General features: G+C 36.1%; 1 protein-coding gene across 2 annotated transcripts in view; it reads right to left on the bottom strand.

Annotated features, from left to right (window-relative positions):
• Positions 1–24,463, bottom strand: part of SPG11 (SPG11 vesicle trafficking associated, spatacsin) — a 75,210-nt gene that overhangs the window by 22,291 nt on the left and 28,456 nt on the right. For both annotated transcript variants that reach the window (XR_004423231.1, XM_033108529.1), the window contains exons 15-27: positions 23,828–24,041; positions 20,503–20,706; positions 19,082–19,188; positions 17,153–17,298; positions 15,478–15,639; positions 13,201–13,267; positions 10,416–10,581; positions 9,231–9,436; positions 8,861–8,969; positions 7,743–7,902; positions 6,531–6,803; positions 5,478–5,678; positions 4,624–4,731 (exon numbers count right to left, since the gene is read on the bottom strand). Coding sequence is in view for 1 of the 2 variants with exons in the window: in XM_033108529.1 (XP_032964420.1) it covers positions 4,624–4,731; positions 5,478–5,678; positions 6,531–6,803; positions 7,743–7,902; positions 8,861–8,969; positions 9,231–9,436; positions 10,416–10,581; positions 13,201–13,267; positions 15,478–15,639; positions 17,153–17,298; positions 19,082–19,188; positions 20,503–20,706; positions 23,828–24,041 (2,123 nt within the window). In the remaining variant the exon portion in view is untranslated. The remainder of the gene's footprint in view (positions 1–4,623; positions 4,732–5,477; positions 5,679–6,530; positions 6,804–7,742; positions 7,903–8,860; positions 8,970–9,230; positions 9,437–10,415; positions 10,582–13,200; positions 13,268–15,477; positions 15,640–17,152; positions 17,299–19,081; positions 19,189–20,502; positions 20,707–23,827; positions 24,042–24,463) is intronic.

Below are 24,463 nucleotides of genomic sequence, written 5' to 3'. Positions count from 1 at the left end.
TATAAATTAAACGCTCCAATTAAAAGACAAGGATTGGCAGCATGAATAAAATGATCCAACTATATGCTATCTGCAAGAGACTCACTGAGATTCAAAGACATACATTCAAAGTGAAAAGATGGGTAAAGGTGTTCCATGAAAATAGTAACCAAAAGAGAATAGGGGTGGTTATACTAATATTAGACAAAATAGACTTTAAATCAAAATAGGTTACAAGAGGCAAAGAAAGTCATTATATTGTAATAGACGATTCAATACAACAAGAAAATATAACAATTATAAACATTTACACACCTAATGACACACCATCAAAATATATGAAGCAAAAACTGATGAAACTGAAGGGAGAAATGGACAGTTCTATAATAATAGTCTCCAACTATTATTATACCACACTCACAATAATTGACAGAATAACCAGACAGAAGGAAACAATAAAAAACATATTCTTCTCAAGTGCACATGGAGTATTTTCCACAACAGACTATATGTTAGGCTACAAATTAAGCCTAAATGGATTTTAAAAGATAAGATACCATACAAAGTATCTTCTCTGACAACAACGGGATTAAGTTAGAAGTCAATAACAAAAGGAAACTGGAAAACTCACAAAACTGTGAAAATTAAACAGCACATTTTTAAAAAGAGAGAAGACTCAAATTACTTAAATCATAAATGAAAGTAGGGACATTACTACCTATTCTACAGAAATAAAAAGGATAAGAGAGTACTATGAAAAACTGTATGCTGAAAAACTGGATAACCTACATGAAATTGACAAATTCCTAGAAACACAAAACCTACCAAGACTAAATTACAAAGAAATAGATAATCTGAAGAGACCTATAACTAGTAAGGAAAGTAAATCAGCAGTGAAAAATCTCCCAGCAAAGAAAAGCTTGGACCTTATGGCTTCACTGGAGAATTCACTGGAGAATTCTATACCAAACATTTAAAATATTAATACCAACTCTTCTCAAACTTTAACAAAAAACTGAAGAGGACAGAACACTGCCTAACTCATTCTGCAAAACCAACACAATGTTGACACTAAAGACAAAGACACTACCAGAAAACTATATACTAATGTCCTTTATGAATATTGATGCAAAAATCCTCAAAATACTAGCAAACTGAATTCAAGCATGTTAAAAAGATTATATACTCTTACCAAATGGGATTTATTCCTGGAATGCAAGGAAAGTTCAACATACAAAAATCAATGTATATCACATCAACAGAATGAAAGAAAAAAACCACATGATCATCTCAATTAATGCAGAAAAAGTATCTGACAAAATTCAACACCATTTTATGATAAAAACACGCAATATATGCAGAATAGAAGGAAACTACCTCCATAAAATAAAATCTATATATGAAAAATCCACAGTAAACAGCTGATTCAATGGTGAAAGACTGAAAGCAGTCCTCTAAGATCAGGAACAAGGCAAGGATGCCCACTTTCACCACTTCTATTAGTGCTGGAAGTTTTAGCCAGAGCTTTTAAGCAAGAAAAAGAAATAAAAGGCATCCAAATCGGAAAGAAAAAAGTAAAATTATCTCTGTTTGCAGAAGATATGATTTTATACGTAGAAAACCCTAACGATTCCACAAAAACATTTAGAATTAATGAATTCAGCAAAGTAGCAGGATACAAAGTTAACACACAAAAATCAGTTTCATTTCTATATAAAAACAATGAAAATCTGAAAAGTAAATTACAAAAACAATTGCATTTCCAATAACATCAAATAGAATAAAATATTTAGGAATTAACAAAGGAGGTAAAAGACTTGTACAATGAAAACTAAAAATGCTGCTGAAAGAAATTAAAAGATATAAATAAACGGAAACACAACCCATGCTCAAGGACTGGAAATCTAATGTCTACATGTCAATATTATCCAAAGCGATCTACAGATTCAATGAAATCCCTATTAAAATCCCAATGATTTTTTTTTTTTTTTTTACAGAAATAGAAAAACCCATCCTAAAATCATATGGAATCTCAAGGGATCCTGAATAGTCACACAACCTTGAGAAAGAACAAAACTATAGGACTTTTTCCTCCTTTTATAACTTACACAAAGTTACGGTAATCAAAATAGTGTGGTATTAGGATAAAGACAGACACATAGACCAATGGATAGAACAGAAAACCCAGAAATAAATCCTTGCATATGGCTAAATAGTTTTTGAGAAGGGTGCCAACTCCAATGAGGAAAGGATAGTCTTATCAACAAAAGGTGCTGGCATGGGGTTGGCCGGTTAGCTCAGCTGATTAGAGCGGCGGGTGTTGGTAGCACACGGTTGCCGGTTTGATCCCCGCATGGGCCACTGTAAACTGTGCCTTCCTTAAAAAAAGAAAAAAGAAAAAAAAAAGGTGCTGGCAAAACTGGGTAAGTGCATGCAAAAGAATAAAGTTGGAACATTACCTAACAAGATATACAAAAATTAACTCCAAATAGGGCCAAATTTGGGGCCAAAGACCTAAATATAATATATAAAACAATAAAACTCCTAGAAAAAAACAGGACAAAAGTTTCACAACACTGGATTTGGCAACGATTTCTTGGATATGACACCAAAGGCACAGATAATGAAAAAATATACAAATTGGACTTCTTGAAAATTTTAGAATTTTAAAATTTTGTGCATAAAAAGACATTATCAACAGGTTAAAAAGGCAAGTCACAGGATGGGAGAAAATAACTGCAAATCAGGATTAATATCCAGAATATATAGAGAATTTCTAAAACTCAAAAACTAAAAACCAAATAACTTGATTCAAAAATGGGCAAAGGACTTGAACAGACATTTCTCCAAAGCATATTTACAAGTGGCCAATAAGCACATGAAGATATGCTCAATATCATTAATCATTAGGGACGTGCATATCAAAACTACAATGAGACACCGCCTCATACCCATTAGTATGACTACTATAAAAGAAAAACACAGAAAACAAATGTTGGCGAGGATGTGGAGAAATTAGAACTCTTGTGCACTATTGGTGGGAATGTAAAATGGTACAGTCACTGTGGAAAACAGTATGGTAGTTCCTCAAAATATTAAAAATATAATTACCATACCATCCAGCAATTCCACTCCTGAGTAGATACCCAAAAAAATTGAAAGCAGGACCTTGGAGAGATATTTGTATACCATGTTCATAGCAGCATTATTCACAATAGCTAAAATGTGGAAGCAACCCAAATGTCCACCTATGAATGAATAGATTAACAAAATGTTGTATGTGTGTGTATATGTACACACACACACTGGAATATTATTTAGCATTAAAAAGGAAGAAAACGCTGGCATATTGCTACAACACGGATGAATTTTGAGGATGTTATACTAAATAAAGACAAATCCTGTATGATTCCACTTATATGAGTACTTAGAGTAGCCAAAATCATAAACACCGAAAGCAGAATGGTAGTTGCCGGTGGCTAAGGGTAGGGGAGAATAGGGAGTATTGTTTAGTGGCTATAGACTTTCAGTTTTACAAGATGCAAAGAGTTATGGAGATGGATGGTGGTAATGACTGTACAACAATGTGAATGTATTTAATACCACTGAACTATACACTTAAAAATGGCTAAGATGGTAAATGTTATGTGTATTTGACCACAACAAAAAAGAAAGAAGAAGACACCTGCTAGGAATGAGGGCCCCAGTAATAGACAGTGATAGACCAAGGAAATTAATGTCCCTATCTTCTATTATGTAGGAACAGTGGGCATATCTGATTCTGCATTTTCAAATAATACCATAGCTTTGAAATCTTCACTACAGTTAAGACCAATGTGATTGAGAACAAAAGCCTATACTGAGGTTCCATTGTGATATACTTGTTGGGTAGTATATAGTTGTTTTTTAATTTTTTTTTTCAGTTACAGTTGACATTCAATATTTTATATGAGTTTCAGGTGTACAGTGTAGTGGTCAGACGAATCAGTGTATAGTTTTGTCTCATTTATCATAGAGCTCTTTTGGGGTAAAGAAGGCATTAGTGCCAAAACCCCAAGCAGGACTAAGGCTAATTCTTTTCCTGTCTCATAACTTTTTTTTTCCATAGGATCAATTAGTTTTACATGATAAATAGGCCTGAAGCAAGCCAAGCATCGATAGGTACAGCCTGAAATTGACCACAAGGCTCAGCATCATTTGGACGGGACCATGAGGAGTGTTGATGAAAAAAGCCATTATTTTCTGTCACCGTGAATAAAGCAGTATTAGACACCTTTCACACTCAACACTGATGGAACTATCTTGGAATGGCAGAATGTGGCCGATGTACCACCACACTCCACTCTAGCATTCAGAGCAGATAGCATTAATCCCTTTCCCACTGAGCTTGGCTGCAGCAGCAAAATACTGATCAGAGTTAGCACCTTAGATAAAACCTCTCTGTCATCCCTGGCAACTAAGGTGCTGTAGGCAAGGCTACTGCAACTCCTCCCGTGCCTATCTCTGGGACACCACTAATGATTTTGTTTGAATTATGCCACATAACAGCTATTCATCTGCTGCCACATCCTGACTACTAGCAGACAACAGGCCACTATAACAAATTTCAGATCAGCGAGAAAAAGCATGATAATTCCAACTTACAGTTTCGAGGCTCTTCTGGAACTCCAGTAGTTTAACTTCAGCTTCCTTATAATTCTTGAAGAACATACACAGTTCATACATCTCCATCATCAATAGTAATGGGGAATCCTTTGAAGAAGAATTTGAATGAAATTATAAAATCCTGAACTTAATACTATTTTCTCATAAATAATGCCGATATAAGAGAAGGTTAAAGTAAAAAATAAATACTATTAATAACAGCTCCATAGAATTAAATTGTGTATGTTAAAAAGAAAGGAAGTTAAATTTATATTTTTTTCCTTTGGGAAAAAAATACTCAGTCCAGGGACACCTACTCCACAGTCATTTTCTGTCTATTCTATACTTGGTCCACTGCACATGAGCAGGAGACGTTCTACAAGATGGTGCTACACACACTCCTGGAGAATAGACTCCACTGACCTGCCCATTTACTGCTGTCTGTGGCATCAATCCACACACTTCAGTAGGAGCTTTTCAGTTAAGAGGACAGGAGTTTGGGAATTAGGAAGTATGGATCTGAACTGTAGGCACACCACTTACTAAAGTACTTTGAGCCCCTTACAAAACTTAGGTTTTGTAAGCCTTGGTTTATTACTCTATAAAATGAGGACAAGACCACTTCATAGTATCCTCCTGCAGCATTATCTTAGTATAGGATTACTATGAGACTTGACTAAAATAATGTATAGAAAGTACTCTAATAAATAAATGATAGTTCCTTACCATTATTTGCTGTTGGCTAAAAAAAAAAAAAAAAAATTCCAGGAATAGGAATAATTGAAAAAGTCACTGTGGGATATTCTGAAGTAACACTTTTAAACTCAGGAAAGAAATGAAGTGATTATTGCTACCTTAAAGAAAAGCTGGAAACCTCTGATGAGAGTTTTGCTCTTCTGCCTTGTTAATAATGTTCTCCAAATGACTGAGAGGTCCTCAAGGTCCCAGGTGTGGCTCTCCATTGAGCCCTGAATGTGTCCCATTGCTTCAGCTGCAACACTGTCCTCCACAGAAGTGATGACCCAAACACAGAGACAAGGAATAGCACTGGCATCCTGCCATTGGATAAGAACTTTTCAAAATGCAGTAACAACCGGGCCTACATTACCTGACAGCGAAAACTTCCAGTAGTGCTACAACTAGGGATGGTTCCTGTTTGGAACAAGTCACCTCAATAAATTGGTTAAAATGGCTTGAAAAGCCTTCAAGCATGAAACAAAGTCTAATGAACAACCAAGGGGCATTTATAAACCATCCTGTAGAGTGTGGCAGGTCAAAAGGCCGAGAGACTAAGAGGATATACGTGGAAGTCAGGGAAATACTAAGTATACGAAAACATGACTGCCCTCCACAGAACTGCTGGTCAAGGGACTGTCTAAAGCACGGGTGTTCAAACTTTTTTCAACGTTTTTCGCCAAGGGCCATATGCGGTAAAATACACAAACAGCCGGGCCACTCACTCGAGGTGAAGTACGTATTGCCTCACCTGGTTTATTTAAGTAAACTAAATATATTTTTGGAATTTGCTGCGGGCCAATTACAAATGGATTGCGGGCTGCAGTTGGCCTGCGGGCTGCAGTTTGGACACCCCTGGTCTAGAGCATCCCTCTTCCTTGCTCAAGAGGAAGTGGTGGGCAGTTTACCAAAGCATCCTTCTCTATGACTAGAAACTAACAACCAAGGTTCTGACCTATTAAGTTACTAAATGTCATGGTAAAAGGAAGTGCACTAGACGGCCTGAATCCTAAGCTGGAGAAGCATAAAATGTTTCAGTGACCTTGAAAACACACACTAGAGCCTCACTGTCATTATCCTCCAGGTCCTCTCTGATTATCAGCCTTCCCCATCCTTTCCCACTTTTTCTATTGGTATCAGGGTCCTTAATTTAGGCTTCTCAAGATCCTCACCTGGAGACATGAGGCCAGGACACTAAGAATAGGAGCCTGTTGTTTCAGTGCTTCAGCCAGGAGCCAGCACCAGGAGTTTGGCTCCTCTGAGGACTGGAGCAGAATTTCAAACAAATCCGTCATCTCTTCTTTGCTTCTCTGGAGTTCCTGGAGGGACCTGTTGCAGAATTGATCACTGTCCATTCTGGAATTGGACACTGAGGGCAAGTTCTCAAAAGCCAGACTTAAGTGGTCTTGAAGGACAGGGCTGAAATATTGGAGAAGAGATTTTACCTAGAAAACAAATTAGGTGATTAAAACAGACAACCATTTCAGCTGGAGCTGAAAATGACAGAGAAAGGAATAGGCAAAATTGTTTTCTCTCAACCTGAATTGTGTCAGAAGTGACCCACGACAATTAAGTTCACGAACCTGTTGCAGCAATGTTGCTAACCTTTCTTTGATATCAAAGGGATTATTCATTATGAATTTATACCAACTGGACAAACACTTAACCAAGTTTACCATTTGGAAGTGCTGAAAAGGCTGCGTGAAAGAGTTAGATAACCTGAACTTTTTGCCAACAATTCATGGCTCTTGCATCACAATAATGCACCAGCTCACACAGCACTGTCTGTGAGGGATGTTTTAGCCAGTAAACAAGTAACTGTATTGGAACACCCTCCCTACTCAGCTGATCTGGCTTCTAATGACTTCTTTCTTTACCTGAAGATAAAGGAAATATTGAAAGGAAGACATTTTGATAACATTCAGAACATCAAGGGCAACATGATGACAGCTCTGATGGCCATTCCAGAAAAAGAATTCCAAAACTGCTTTGAAGGGTGGACTCGGTGCTGGCATCAGTGCATAGCTTCCCAAGGGGAGCACTTCAGAGATGACTATACTGACATTCAGCAATGAGGTATGTAGCACTTTTTCTAAGATGAGTTCACAAACTTAATTGTCTGACCGCATATAATTTTACAAAATTGTTTGTTGCTTTTCAGTGAATTTCCATATGCAATCTGGAGTTACAAAACTCTTCCTTCATCTCTTTAGTACTAATGACTAGTCGTCCTTTGTCTGAAGCCAACCCACTGAAATTTTAGTGAAAATAATAGTATCATATAAAACAAAAGTCTATGTGGTCACAACAGAAAGAACACTTTTTCTTCTAAGATGTGTTCCAATACCGTCTTCTTGAATAACTGGCAACAATCAGTGGCTTACCTCCTCTGGGTGGTAATTATGGAGCTGGCTGTGAATAATGAACTGTAGCCAATCATTTGCTTTGGCACATTCTCTCAGGTAAGATGTGCTCAGTTTCATATTGTGGAGCCCGCAGAACTGTACCACTAATGCCCACTGGCTGCTAGATTCGCTGGATAACCTATGATCGGGGATATGAGTGGCAGAGGAAAATAATTTGTTAAAATATTGCTTTAGTTTTAAACTGAATAATTAGTAAAAAATTAAATAAACTACAGTATTTTCTCTAAAAACCCTTTCAACAAATACCAAATATTTGTTAAACTGCTTTGAAAAAAACAAAGGACCCTTACCCATAACGCACAATAGCTGTCTTATTAGCGTGCTGGTACAATTCATTCCTTTTATCAACCACATATCTATCAAACTAGCTATGTACAATCTTTGGAAGAATTAAGAAAACAGTCACTCAAGACTATTTCCTATGTGCTTAATTATCTCTCATGATTCACTTTAAAGAATCAGAGTCCTGACAGGTGCCTGGGTTTCCTCAGTAAGGAGAGGGCACCTGTTCCTGCGGAAAGTAGAAGCTATTAAAAACAGCCTCAGTGACAGGAGTTACAGAAGAATGGTGCGTTCCCAAGGTCTAAGGTAGCTGGGTTAGCTCTAGGGGGATAGCACAGAGAAAAGATGGCATGAATTTATAAGTAGAGGGGTCTTGTGGACAGATGGTCACCTCAACTTCCATTATCAACTGACATATATTAGTAAGAAAAAATGAAGGACATCAGAATCAAATTTTCTGAGATCCATCCCACATCTTCTGAAACGATTTCAACATGTAACACTTAAAAGACTTCCCTGACCAATAGGGCAGTGGAGGAGACAAAGCTCCTCTCCATCTCTTGGAAACTCCATCTCTAAAGAGGAAATCATTATTTTTACCCTCCTTTTACTGATAGTAAGATGCAATTAAAACCCATTATCCATTTACTGAGTATCTGCTATATGCTGCATGAGTAAAAAGATAAGGTTTACGGAGACTGGTGAAAACATCTAAGGTGTTGGAAGAAAGACTAGGCAAACACACATGGAATAAAAGCTTGCTGGAAAAGAGGTTACGATTACAACTCACAAACCTCTGTATTTCCTGTTGCTGAATGCTGTTCCATACACCTTCTTCTAAAAGAACAAGCAATTCTTCTTTGGTTGCCTTTTCACCTGCAGCCAGTTTAGACAGTTTTTCAGCTATAAGAAATATAAGCAACAAATTTGGTCAAGAGAAGAAGTCAGGAACTGGGCACTTCTGTTTGAAGAGTGTGGCCCAGGGTCATTTTAGTACACAACTAAAGGGCCCAAGAAAGTGAGTTAAAAAGAAAACACTGCAGGAAAAGGATGAAAATGAAATATAACTATTTCCGCCCCCAACCACTCACAATTCAATGCCATAATCCTATTCATCCCTTGTCCTCTAAATAAACCAAGCCGCAGAAAGAAAAGGTACTGTACCTATAGACTCTCTGATAAAGTTGTACTGAGCATCTTCATTTCTACACTTGTAGCTCAGAATTATATTGGCCACTTTCATATCAACTCTGAGTTTGAGGCTGTCGAGGCCAAGCATTTCTAAGAAACAAACACAGGCAGCTCCTATTGAAGGTATGTAGAAGGAGGAGAGGCCTAAGACATAAGCTTCATTGCCTACTTGCTGGACCCTGAAAAAGAAAAGAATCAAAATCACATCAGCACCTGAAAACTTTCTCACCAGGAAAAGCAGATGGAATTGCATCAGTGTACATGGTGTATATAGCTTCTTCTTCCTTCCCTTTTTGCACACATCCATTTAGGTTCTTCATAGCTTTTAGCTGTCTTCTGGCTCCATAGCCCTCCCATTTCCTTAAATTTTACCTTCTTCTGAAACACCTACTCATAGTCCAAATTATTCTTGCTTCTAACTTCATCCAGGAACATGGAGTAGAATTTCCAAAAGATTGCCAGCTTGTGATCTTATCAATTATGAGTATGTACACAAACTACCAAAAAAATTAATGCCACTTAAAGTCTGACATCATAAAGCACACACCTTTTAAAGGACTCATATGTACTTTTATATGCACAGAAATTTTTCAAGGGAAGACACACAAAATATTAACCACATTTTTTTATTATGCAGAATGAGGATAGGACTCTTACCTTTCATTTTTCACCCTTCTGAGCTACCTGAATATTTTACCATAAAAATACATTACTTTGTTAATTTTATAAAACAAACCAGTAAATCTCTGTTTAACTGATGATTATATCTAATACTCCTCCCAACTCTGTGCATTTTTTATAAAAATGAATCATAAAAGACAAAGACGTTAAATACAGAATTCACATCTCATTATAGAATTCTCCCTTTAGAGTACCTGCTAACATTTGGCAAGCTCCTGAATCATTTTATTAAAATACGATTTTAAAATATGTTTATCTTTTAAAATATATTTTAATATTTTTTCCTATTAACAAAAGTAACACATGCTAAATGCTAAAAACTTGGGATACACAGAACAGCACAAATGAAAAAAATCGCCATTCAAATATAATTAGTATTAACTCTGTATACGTGCTTCCAGTATGTTTTTTTTAATGCATGTGTAAAATACAGATATGTCTTTCACTAAGAGTACAAATTACGTTTTAAATACTCACAGCTGCTTGGGTGTCTTGCTCTTGGTTAATTCCTGGACCAGAAAAGTACCAAATGCAAACGATGGCCGTCCATGATATAAATAATAAGCAAAATTCAGACGTTCTACTATTGCATATTTATTAACCAGGTCAGGGCTAGAGAAATGTGGGAGATGACTCGATGCATCTGCGGGTGAAGTGAAACAATATAAACCCTCTGCACCTCACCACGATTAACTGCAAATTTGTATATGGAAAACTTAAGTCTGTAATGGTAAAAGAAAACTGGTTGCTATAATCATTTTGTACTACTGTGTATCACTTTGAACCACCAAAATGTAATAATTTTATTTTGATGTAGAAAGTAGCCCTCATTTTATGCAAAAATGTGTACCTGAGAAACTGCATAAAAACTTATAAATTATGCTTTTCCCTCATTGAACTTACTTGTAATTTTAGATGCTTTAATTCTATATTTGACGATCCTTTAATTTCACAATGGCAATAACCCTTTAGTGACCAAACCTCTGCCAGTGATCAGCCAAAGGAGCTTTTTAATTCATCCACCCAGTCCATTATGCAATGAAATCCCTACTTATTTATCCTGTATTCACCAAAGCCAACTCACTATATACCTTTCTCCAATATGTATTTTGAGAACATCCTTTCCTCCATATTAATACCCTCCTTTTGTTATCACTACTAACTGTATTTTCTGATGCTGCATTCATAGAGCACCTTGTTGGTATCACCTTTCCAAGACCAGCAGACTAGCTCTGTGCCCATGAAAACAGCAGAAAAAAAATTTTTTCTCTTAGAGAAATTTAAAGTCATAAGATTTTTGGATGTGAGAACTTAGTATGAAATAATCACTCCTGTCAATCCCTACTATTTAATTGCCTCTTAACCACTTACTACTGATTTTTTTAAAAAAGAGATAAAATAACATCCTGAACTGGTAAGGAAACAATTCTAGAAAACAATGCATGTGTTCTTATTCTCAAAGTTCAAAGCTTATTTCTGAAATAAAGTTTTATCCTTCCACAGAATTCCAAAGACTTTATATTGTGACTTGGCCCCTACAAAAAAAGACAAATACCTTAATGGTGTCTGTCATCTTACAAAGCTATTACTTAAAAGCACACCCCCTTTGAGATTAAAAATTGTCATATGCCTCATCTGTGTTTTTTGAGATCCGAGTAACTTTTGCAACTTATAATTCCATATAAAACCATTCATTCATTCATTAAATATTTGCTGAGTACATGAAAAGTATATGGTACTTCCAGGTGCTAAATGAGTTAACTTTAATGTTTTATTCAGATAAGACCCGGATTTTTTAGTGGTTGGGGCTAGTGTGGAGATTGTGGGTAAAAGCAAATTCTACCCAAAAGGAAAATTTTCTCTGGCCTGCCGCAGAAACAAATTCACCCTGCAGTTGCTTTACATCCCCTTTCAGTGGTAAAACCATATGAAAAAATTAGTAAACATTCTAATTAAATACAATTCTCCAATTTTATACATCTGTAGTATGTTTTCATAATTGTTTCATTTACTTTGTGCTTTATTTGCTCAAATATGTTTTAAACTTCTAAAAATCAGGCAGGGAACATACCTTCAATTTCCTGTGTTTCCCTAGTGTACCTAGCAGAGCGCTCACTCTCCAAGAGGGAGGTCAAGGCCCTGGCGTTGGAGGTGCTAGAACAGGAAAGGGATTCTGTCTACTCTCTAGTAACTGAGATTAGAACATGTATTTTCATTTGAAAATGCAATAAGCACTACTTTTTAAGCACTCAACAAATATTTACTGAATATCTATTATACGCTTGGCACTGCAATGGACTTTTTTTTACACTAGGTAAATTCAATATATTGAAATTTGAACTTATAGAACTAGCACATTAGAAAATTCATTTTTATTTATATCAATAAATATTTACAGGTTGTGTATTATGTGTAAAGTACTAATTTGAAGCCTACTTTAGAGTAATACATAGGTGGAGGCACCCAGGTAACATGATATTAAAGGCTAATTCTAAATGCAAAAGAAAAAAAAAAAAGCAGAGTTTAAGAATAACACATGTATGTGAACTATACTATTAAGTTGGTGCAAAAGTAACTGTGGTTTTTGCAATTATTTTTCACCTGTTAAACCGCAATTACTTTTGCACCAACCTAATTTTAAAAAAAGAGAGAAAGAGGGAGGGAGGGAGGGAGGGAGGGAGGGAGGGAGGGAGGGAGAGAGAGAGAGAGAGAGAGAGAGAGAGAGAATGGTATATAAATCAGAGAAATGCTTATGGTCTAGAGAGGACTGCAGTGTTTGTGCATCTGGTGCTGACCATGTGCCAGGAACTGAGAGCTTTTTAAATGCCTTGTCTCCTTTCATTCTCAATATAACATAAGAGGTGAGCACTGTTATTAAACTTATTTTATAGGCAATTGAAGAGCGGTTAAATCACTTAACCAAGGTCATACAGTTAATACATGGTAGAGCCAGGATTTGTCTAAGGCCCACATCTATGCTTTTAACGTTTATAATACGATACTGCTAACAAAGGGATTTTTGGAAAGGGAGACATTTAAGCACATTACATTTCTCAGCAAGTATACCACTAGTGACCTAATACTTTTAACTCACAATATGTTTTCAATTCAGTTTCCTAGAAAATGTTTTCCACTGGAATGTGCCTTCATTTTTAAAATAGAAAGCAGTGGAAAAAAAACTGCATTGATTTTACATAAATTAACTCCTGTGGTCAACACTGCTGAAATGCTTTTAAGGCAAGAAATATGGATAATGACTTACCTCCTATAGCTAGTGTGTTGGCAGATTGCCAGCCAAACAACCTGCTAGCATCAAAGGGTAATAACGACTGAAAAAGAGGAAAAGTCAAATAAGCATTAAAGTTAACTGATTCTAAAATAAGTAAACAAAATTATATGAAAGGAATTAACAGGTGGTCTGCTTCCTTTCTCCAAAGCAATTAAAAACCTTATCTTTCTGGATATAAATTCTTTCAACAAGGCTAAAAACAAAAAAGAATGTATGAGATACTTTTCTATTTTAATAAAAATAGAACTGGCTATACTCCTTTTAAAGACTCTCTTTTGACTTCAAATTATGTCTACAAAGTGCACTCTTTTGGTAAAAGCAGAAATGCTATTGGAAACAAAAGACAAGAAGACTATGAGGCTAGAAAATGTTACCATGTAAACCAGACAAGGTGAGCTAAAGCAGGTCAGGAAAGGAAGAGAAAGACGATCAGATCAAAGGTTAAAGAAATGTGATGAGCATATCATCGACAACGAAGAAAAAAGCAGTTTCAAGGTTAAGTCAATCAGAAAAGTTTTGAGAGCAGGCAGCAGTGACTGAAATTTTTCTAGGCCAAAAGTTTAGCAAAGCCTATAAACAGATAATGGGAGGAATACAGGAGAAAGAAAACAAAACTATTAAGTCAAGATTTGGACGGCTAAGGAGGGAGCAGCTTTGATTTTAAATCAAGGGAGAATCTGTGGTCTATTAAGTAAGCAATACTTTTCCTAAGAAAACAGGACGAAAAAGCTGCATGAGTCAAGCTGAAAACAAAACAAAGAAGGACCTGAAAACACTTATGTTTTAGGCTGATTGAATCCACTTTAGGTAGTGAAACTATGTTTTTATATAATCCACTTATATATAGTTTATATCAGTGCTGGTCTGCAATGAAATAAGCTTGTGATAAATATAAATCCAGTTTCCTGCTTCCTTTAAGAAATTCCTGCTACATTTAAAAAAAAAAAAAAAAAAGCTTGCTAAACTAAACAGTGTACTTACCGTGTTTCTCCAAAAATAAGACCTACCTGGACAATCAGTTCTAATGCGTTTTTTTGGAGCAAAAATTAATATAAGACCCATCCTTATTTTACTATAATATAAAACCGAGTATAATATAATTAATATAATATAATATAATAATATTGGGTCTTATATTACTTTTTGCTCCCAAAGATGCATTAAAGCTGATTGCCCAGCTAGCTTTTATTTTCGGGGAAACACGGTAGTAACACAGATTTACATTCTGGTGCAAGAATCTAATCTCATCTCAGCAACAAGCAATTCAAGGACTGGTACCCACCTGGGGACCACATTTTTGAGCAGCAATAGTCTATACCCTAAGAATTCCTCACATGAGAGTAAAAGAGATTTTGAACTTTTATAGAATTATAGAGCTTATTTTGAATTGAAGACACTATGGGAATATGTATACCCAGAAAAAAAAAGCAAAACCCCTTAGAAATGAGAAATGAACCAAAGAAGGTGTTTTTAACTAAGAAACACTGAATAGGTTTCAAGGAATCTGTGAATTCCTTTGAAATATAAGCAAAATTATATGCATCTGTGCAATTTTTCTGTGTAGAGGACTCATAGCTCTCTCACATTCAGGTCTTTGTCCTGAAAAAGGTTAAGAAGCATTGATTTAAGTAAACAAACAGCCCTGTTCACTGAGAAGAGACAGAGTTATCAGTGGCAGAATGGAGTGACTTTTGATGAACGCAGCAGACAAATACGAAGGTCAACTATCTATTTGCTCTCAGATCCATTTCCACCATTTCCCTGCTCTCCCTGTACCTGCAGAGAACTGCATTTCCCGAGCCCGTTTGTCCTTTGGCTAGCAGATTAGGTTAGCGATGAGAGACAATATGGGAGATTAAAGGTGGGAAAAGGAGAGAAACCAAGATATTTTTCCCCTTCTGTGTTTTCTGGGGCATTTCCTCCAAGGTTCCAGCCCCACCCTCTATGTTCCTAGCTCCTGTTAGGCAGCCTGGTTGTGAGTTTAACTTCCACAGATGGCTCCAACTTCTGGGTTCTAATAACACCACTTTCTTGCACTATTTCTGTAGCCTTAGAGGTTTTGATGGTTTTGTTCTTTGTCAATTTTGGGGTCGTTCACCATCACACATTTGGTTTCTCCATTCTGCTATTACTCTGTGCAAGTAATTCCCTATGTTAAATGTTCTCCATTTGAAAAACCCAGAGTGGTTTCTGTTTCTGTGGCTGAACAGTGACTGACTTCCTTAAATACCAGCCACCTAAATACTGTACCTGAATAAGGTGGTAGAGTGTAATATCGGGTGGCAGGACACTAGGGGCAGTGTACTGTGGAAAGAGAGCAGTTTTTAGCTTGGGATAAGGAGTTAATGCCATCTTCAGTAGCTGGGGATCTACTTTCTTCAAACAGTTCTCATTTTCTTCATTCTGAACAACCTAAATAAAAAGACAGATAACATGGTACAGAGTAATGTTTTCCTCTTCTCCAAACTTAAGTCATTTTTCCACAAGAAACTTTTGAAACAAGATTAGCTTGAGAGAGTACATGGTAATGAAAACAGCACGGGACATGGAGTCAGAAGGCAATAATTCTAGTTCTGGATCTAGGATAAATTACCTGTGTGACCCTGGGCTAGATATTTAATATCAGGCCTCAGTTTCCTCATCTACAAAATTAGGAAGTTCAGTTGGACCAGTGGTTTTCAAACTCTATGTGGAAAAGTTGTTCCAAAAAGGTTCTGCTACTACAATGTTTAAAATATTTAAATATTAAATGTTTAATTAGATATTTAGTAAATATTTTAAAAGAAAAATAACTACTAGGCTAGATGACTCCTAGGTCCCTCTCCTTCAGCTCTCAAGTTATTCTATAACTGATGTCTGACAAGTGATCAGAAGCAGAAGAATAAATAATCATATTAAAGAATATTGCAATAATCTAAGAAGAGGTGGTATTAAATTAAGCTAGCATCAATAAGAAACTTTTGAAGATTAGATATTAAAAGCATTCTTAAGTTTCTTCTAACCAGGCACAAAAAGGAGAAAAGGGCAAATTTCCACTGGGTCCCTCAAAAGAATTCATATGGGTAGCTAATAGTTATGATTTCCTTTTTACCTCTCTAAGAGGACAAAAAGTAGAGTAATTCCCAAGCCATTGATCTAAAGTATACTTAGTCCCAGTAACAACCAGATCCGGATTCTATCCTAAAAATAAACCTGGAGCATAAGAGAACAAATAAAGGAAAAAAATAATCTCTATACAACATATTAATTCCTTTTCAACTTAAGATATAAAATTTTAAAGTTCACCCATTTTTAATGCTCTTTCATGAAATGCTTGTAAGTGTTTACATTTTAATATCAAATGATTTCTAGAAAATCCATAGATAGTTCTGCTAACTTTAAAATCAGTCCTATTTGGGCTGGCCCGGTGGCTCAGGCGGTTAGAGCTCCATGCTCCTAACTCCAAAGGCTACCGGTTCGATTCCCACATGGGCCAGTGGGCTCTCAACCACAAGGTTGCCAGTTCGATTCCTCGAGTCCTGCAAGGGATGGTGGGTTGCGCCCCCTGCAACTAAAGATTGAACATGGCACCTTGAGCTGAGCTGTCACTGAGCTCCTGGATGGCTCAGTTGGTTGGAGCACGGGCTCTCAACCATAAGGTTGCCAGTTCTATTTCCGCAAGGGATGGTGGGCTGTGCCCCCTGCAACTAGAAACGGCATCTGGACCTGGAGCTGAGCTGCGCCCTCCACAACTAAGACTGAAAGGACAACAACTTGAAGCTGAACAGCACCCTCCACAACTAAGATTGAAAAGACAACAACTTGACATGGAAAAAAGTCCTGGAAGTACACACTGTTCCCCAATAAAGTCCTGTTCCCCTTCCCCAATAATAATAATAAAAAAATCAGTCCTATTTGCCATAACAGGTAAAGGTGCTATCCATACCTGGCTGACACCCCCAGGAGCATACATTGTGGTAGCAAGGGCCAGGAGGGTATGTCCTTCTAACAGCATACTGCTTACACTGGCCTGGTTGCTGGGAATCAGTATCTGAGCGTTTGCAAGGCTAGCCTGGAAAATCAGTTTAGGATCTGGAAAATAGAAGAGTACGTTTTTCTCTTTAATATAAATTAAGAATTACACAATTCTGAGAAAATTGATTTTTAACTCTATCCACAGTAAGCACTTTATAAATTTAAAAGCAATAGGAAAACATCACAAAGAGAAAAAATGAATGATTTGTTTATATAAAAATAAAAACTTCTACTCAAAGAAAATTGAAAGTTACTAATAAACTAGGGGGGAAAATGAACAACAAATGACGACCTAAGGATTAATGTCTTCAATAAAGAGCTCACACAAATCAATGCCCAAAATACTGACTCGAACAGATAAATGGATAAAAGAAACAACCATTTCACAAATGAAGAAATATAAATGTCTGACACATAAAAGTATATAATTCACTAGCAATATATAATTCACTAGCAATAAAGAAGTGCACTTTAAAATAATTATATGCCTATAATATGTCACCTATTAAAACAGCAATGATTTTGAAAAACAATCATCCTCAATCATAGAGCTGGTCAGGGTGTGTAGAAGCTGGGACTTACGGATAAAATGGTACAAACCCCCTGGAAAGCAATCTTGCCTTAGCACAACCTTCAAAATGTGTATAACCTTTGACCCAGTAATTTTATATCCAGGATCCTATCTGTGTACTAAAGAAATAATCTGAAACAAGGACAAAAATTTTACGTTCAAGAGTATTCTTTATAGGAGAAAAAACCCTGAAAACAACCTCAATGTTTAAAAAAATGAGAGAATAGTAAATAAAAGTATATCCATACACTGAAATATTACGTAAACATAAAATGGTCATTGTCTCTAGGAACACAGGAAAATTCTTATATCATAATTACTATTATACATGAAAAAAGCAGTATTCAAATAATAGATGTTTCTAGTTGTATCCCTAGCACCTACAGACTGTCACAAGGTAGGAGCTCAATAAATATTTGTTAGATGAATGAAATACAATATAAACTAGGTTTAGAAAAGTACAGAGAAAATAACTGGAACAAAATACATTAAAATATATCAAGAATTATCAATGGACCCTCCTATCTACCTAGGCTATCTACCATAGATCTATTATCTTCTCGATAGTTGTCTATGGCTTCCAAGTTTGTTTTTTTTTGTCCACAATGAACGTATTTTAGTATCAGCACCAAAAGAACAAATAAAACAAAGCAAAAAAAAACACATTATGAAAAAATTCTTCATTTGGAAAGAAACTGGACACTACATAAAAGTGAAACATTGGTGACATTTTTTGGCTGTCCCTTTCCAGAATCTCTAAAATACCACCAGCTAAGCCCTCAGGGGTCACAGCGCTTTTCTGTCTGAGTGTAACTGGGGCAAGGTTCTCCATCAGTAGCTTTAGTACAGAAGACACAACAATCCCACACATGTGAATTTCTTTTCACTCAACCTGGAGTTCCTCACTAAAAGATTTCAGGGCAGACAGACCTGGAAGACAGACCATTTCTTCATGGAGAAAGGGTGTCAATCTGCCAGAGATTAGGAATTCAGTCTGTGATAAACTGGTAGGATGAGAGATACACAAAGAGAATAGAGCATGAGGCTGACAGAGAAAGAGAACATAACACACTTACTATCTGCTCCGTCTGGCTTTTCTTGGCTAACATTTTTGGTCTCTGCTTCTTAAACAAAGCTTGAGCCTAGATTATGGTCAGATATTTGTCCACAGCCAAATGATTTACTTAAAAGAGGTCACAAGTTAATGCCATCTGACAGAGCAGTTATTTATCCAGGGAAATTTTTGTATTTAATACAGTGCATCCATACCTGTTAAATTACTGGAAACTTGTCGACACTGAACTAAAAATTCAAACCAAGGGTAAGCTTCGTGTAATTCTTTTTTTTCCAAAAAGGGACAATTTGTAGGACTAAGTCTGTATGTAAAACAAAAAATAAACTCTGATTAACATACAGGATAAGACAAATAATTGTAATCATGTTTGCTCAGATGATTTTGTAATCATGTTTGCTCAGACTAGCATTAAAAAAAAAATCCTTGGAATTAAAAGGTAACTATAACATAATATCTCTCACTCTTGTGGGAGTTGTGTTTTACGTATTGATTATGATCTGTAAATAGAGAACATTTTAGAAACAGAGATAATATTATTTAAAATGTGTTTACTACCATGATGAAATTTTACCAGCTCTGTATAAGATTAACAGATACCTTTACTTTAAGATACTTTGTATTTTATTGTTTTTTACAACAAAAACTCTTTAGCATTTTCAAACTTAAGAAGTTTTTAAAAACCTTTACACAACTACAGAGAAGCTAAGACCCAGGAGTAAAGGCTCAGAACAGGTTCTTTGAAAATACAGCTTTTAAATCTTCTCTTGCCAGTAGCTCTGGGGAAAACATTTCTGCGTCTAAGTGAGCCTCAATGATATGAACCAGAATTTTTACTACACAAAATAAAATATTCTCATTAACACACTGAAAGTGGGCTCTGCAATCAAACATAAGTAAAATCAAATCTGGCTCTGCCATTTACTAGCTGTGTGCCCTAGTTAAGGCACTTAATCTCTCTGGAAGCTTCAGTTTCCTCATTTGTGAAATGGAAATAGGAGTAATCACCTCACAGGGTTTTTGTGAAGATTAAATGAGATAATGCATGTAACGCACTTAGCCTATGTCAAGAATATGGTAAGCACACATATATTAGAGACTACCACTGTTATTGTTATTACTGACCCAATAGCAATTAACACTGGCCACGGATATGATTCTGCAGGTTGATCTTAGGTAGGTATATATTGATGTCTGTCTACTTGTCTGCCTATCTATCTATCTAAATATAAATTTTAGACCCTATATAACCTGCAGTGGCTATGAATTCAAAGACATTTAGCATTTGCCGGGTAATGAAAGTATCAAAGAACCCCAAGTTAACTTTTAGCATCTTCCTCTTTTAAACTTTTACTTTAGTCTAATCTCTAGTCATTTAAAAGGTTAACAGAGATGTTACAGAATTAACATCACCAAAAAACACATGATAAGCACATAGTTGAATGCAGCATTGAACTAAAAGATGTATGTACCAAGGGTTGCAGTGAGAGGAACCACTTTAAAAAGATCAGTATTCCTCATGTGAATGCTTAACATTTTCCTAAAAGTCATATTCAAGTAATATTGAAAGAGGAAACATGAAGATCTGCTCAAGGACAAATCAATTCTCCGTACTCACTTGTAACAGTCGAGATAGACAAAAAGAGGGTACTGCAGATTGTGTTCCAAACAATAGAGAATGAAGTGAGAATGGAAATCCCAACCTTCTTTGGACCTGTAGTTTTGAACAGGGAGGGTATCTTGCATCACACCGCCAATACGGTTCAGCCTCAGGAGGAAGAGTTCAAAGTCTTCTAGTTCGGATGTAAGAAAAATCCCATTCCTATCAGGCAGTTTTAAGAGATGGCAAGTTAAAAAGGTGTTAGATTCAAAGCTCACCAAACAATTTCCATTAGTTTAAGTCTCAACTACAGCAGGTCCTTGAGTAACGACGTTTCCTTTCGTTCAATGTCATTTCGTTATAACTTATAATGTTGATGAGATCCCATAGGAAATTAATTCTTGTTTAATTAGCCTATGGTAAAATTGTTTTCATTATAATATAGGGAAGGGGCATGAGGACTATTTTTACAAAAGAAGAAACTTGGACGTTGGGTTCCAAACCTACATGGTCCAAGACACAGAACTCAGGCAGTCGTTAATCACACAGAACAAACCATCCTAACCTATTGACCGAAGATGTTCCATTATGGCCATTCCCGTAGTTAAACCACAAACAATCCACAGGCTGTACCTTATAAAAGTTAAAAGATAGGCCTGCCCCTATTCTTCTTGCACTTCACAGAAGTTAAACATAAACTTACCATGTTCTTCTTTCCCCACACCAAGAAATTTTCCATAGAAGCAAGAAAACACATAAAAACCCTAGCCCAGCGGATAGAGAGGGTCTCTCTTCCACTAGTGATAAGCGACTGCCACTCTGTCTGTGGGGTGGCCTTTTCCTACTTACTTTCTGCTAAATAAACTTATTTATTTTCACTTTGAACTCTGTATTGGCTCATGTTTGAATTCTTTCTTATGTGAGGCCAAGAAGACTCTTGGCCTAGAGCTTGAGTCTTCACTGTAGGGGATTCTCTCTGCCGGCATCAATTATATGTCATTTTGCTTAAAGTCCCAGAACCCACTGACAACATTAAGCGAGGACTTACTGTACTTAAAAAAAAAGTGTTTACAAATTAAGACTACCAATTCTTACTCTATAAATACATTCTGAGACATATATTTTGATACTTTCCAATAAAGGTTTCTGAACCACTATAGTATTTAAAGGTAGTAATGAAAATCTCAAGTTATCTTAAATATTTCAAAAATCTAAACTAAGCTATCTCCATTTTTTTGTTTTTGACTGCAACTGTACAATTCAGTGCGGCAACAGTGGTTAGCTCTTGAAGCTAGATGCTTTAAGCAATGAGAAATTCACCAAAATATATAAACAAAATCATTAAACTAAAGCAGAATAATTTAAATAGATCAACTACTAAACATGAAAAGAAATTTGCATTTAAATATAGTTTTTATAAATTTACTGTTTACTACATCATCTATACCACACAAAGGAGTATAGAAGATACATTATGTAGAGTTTAAAGACACACCACGTAACCACCATTCAAACTACAGCACATCATACCTGGAAGCCCATGGTGCATTGCTCCCCCAGTGCATGTTCTTGTTGCCCCCAGAGGTGACTTTTGTGATAACCATTCCCTTAGTTTTATTCATAGTTTTACCACCATTATACGTAACCCCAAACAACATATGGTTTGGTTTTGCCTATTTTAAACTTTATATATAAATAAAACATTCTTCTACTAAACATTGTGAGTTTTTTTTCAGTAACAATTGACATTCAATATTATGCGTATTGTATATTAGTTTCAGGTGTACAGTGTAGTGCTTAGACATTTACATAATGTATGCAGTGATTCCCCCAATTAGTCTAGTACACCCACCTGGCACTATACATAGTTGTTGCAACATTATTGACTATATTCTCTGTGCTGTACTTTACATCCCTGTGACTATTTTGTAACTACCAATTTGTATTTCTTAATCCCTTCACCTTTTTCACCCTGCTCCCCAACCTTCCTTCCCTCTGGCAACCCTCAGTTTGCTTTGTATCTATGAGTCTGTTTCTGTTTTGTTTGTTTATTTTATTCTTTAGATTCCACATATAAGTGAGATCATATAGTATTTGTCTTTCTCAGTCTGACTTATTTCGCATAATACCCTCTAGGTCCATACATGTTGTCACAAACAGTAAGATTTCATTCTTTTTTTAGGGCTGAGAACATTGTGCAATTTATCCATGTTGATATCTTTGGCTACAACTTGTTAGTTGTTGTTGTTATATAGCATTCCATTATATGATTATACATTTTATTTACCTACTCTACCTTTGATAGTCATTGCAGTTGTTCCTAGATTTTTTGGTAAAATAAACTTACATTTCCATGACTACAAGTGAGGAAGAGCATCTTTTCATGCTTATTGGCCATTTGTGTTTTCTCTTTATGAAATGCCTACTTACGATGGTATCTTCCCTTTCAAATCCAAGCTCCAAGCTTGAATCTCCTGCTCTTGTGTCCCTGGAGGCTCTCCTGTATTAGTTGCTCCAAAAGACTCCAGTGTTTTGGTTTGCCCTATGGGAGACCCCTACCAGGAGGTAAGAGTCAGAAAAAAGGTAGGATGGGGATAGCTTGGCTCTGTCTGTACTGAGTGACTGCAGGTTGGCTGACACTCTCCTCTAAGGGACACAGCTCCTGCCAGGCAGCTTTCTGGGTCTCACTGTTTTCTTCCTTTGCCTCTTTAGGCCTTTTAGAGAGGTCATGAAGATAATCTTCTATATTTTCTAAGAGCTTTATAGTTTTACATTTGACATTTAGGTTTTAAAATCTACCTGGAATTGATTTTATGCATGATATAAGGCAGAGGGTCCAATTTAACTTTTCTCCCACATACCGTATTTCCCCCAAAACAAGACCTAGCCGGACAATCAACTCTAACACATCTTTTAGAGCAAAAATTAATATAAGACCAGGTCTTATTTTACTTATTTTACTAATTTCTTATGTGAGCAGTCTTCTTTAGTTCAAGGCCATACAAGCATACAGGTGTAGTAAGAAGAGTGGGAAACATTACAGCATACTAACCTATTCTCATCTAAGCTCTCACCACTTGGTCTTTGTCACTCCCACTGACAGCTTACCAGTTCCACACCAAAGCACATACAATGTTTTGGGAAGAATCTTCATCTAGAATTTGAGAGCGTACCAGTATTCACTACCCCATGATGCTGAATGCCTGCAATTTTAAAATCTCAATATACAAGAATGCCCTTTCAATTTTAAAATACTATGAAACAACATTCAACTGGATTCATGGCATTTCAAAGGAAACATTACAAAATTATTTTTTATTGTTCTTCCCCACAGTTATAGTACCTGGCCAGCTCATCTAAAATTTTATTCCTCATGTCGTCATTGCAGCAAGTATTCTGATCAATAACATCAACAGTCAGAGGGGGCCATTTGTTCTGCTGAAGTGAAGCATAACTATTCTGGGCCTGAAATTCTCCAATCCACGAGATAATGTTTAACCAATCATGGCGAGCTGTGAGGTATCTCCAGAGGGCTTTGGGAGAACACGATTTGTATTCTACATTAAAAACAAAATACACTTTAGAATAGGAATGAATTATGATTATTGACACAAAACTGAACACTAATTAACTGAGCAGATATGACGGTCTGAACAAATGTTTATATAATGAATTATTCAGCCCTCTGCTTCTTTTACTATCTCCCGCTTTTATGTTGCTGTTCATTTTATAATCAGTACTTCAGCTAGAGAAAGAGCTAAATGTTGCTTGTTCTTACTACAGTGGTTAAAGGAAACTTGGAAATTAGCTGTATGTTTCATTTCTTTTCAGGCCTCTTTTTCCATTTTTTCTAAGTATAAATGAAAATTTTGGCTATAATAGTAAACATGAATTTGACATCCTATGTATTACTTATGTTTTACATCCTATGTATTACTATGTATTACTTATGTATTACTTACACTGTTAGTTATTATCC

This window comes from Rhinolophus ferrumequinum, chromosome 6 (genome assembly GCF_004115265.2).
Source record: "Rhinolophus ferrumequinum isolate MPI-CBG mRhiFer1 chromosome 6, mRhiFer1_v1.p, whole genome shotgun sequence".
NCBI lineage: Eukaryota > Metazoa > Chordata > Mammalia > Chiroptera > Rhinolophidae > Rhinolophus > Rhinolophus ferrumequinum.
The sequence above is the reverse complement of the archived record's forward strand: the minus strand, read 5'-3'. Positions and strand labels throughout refer to the sequence as shown.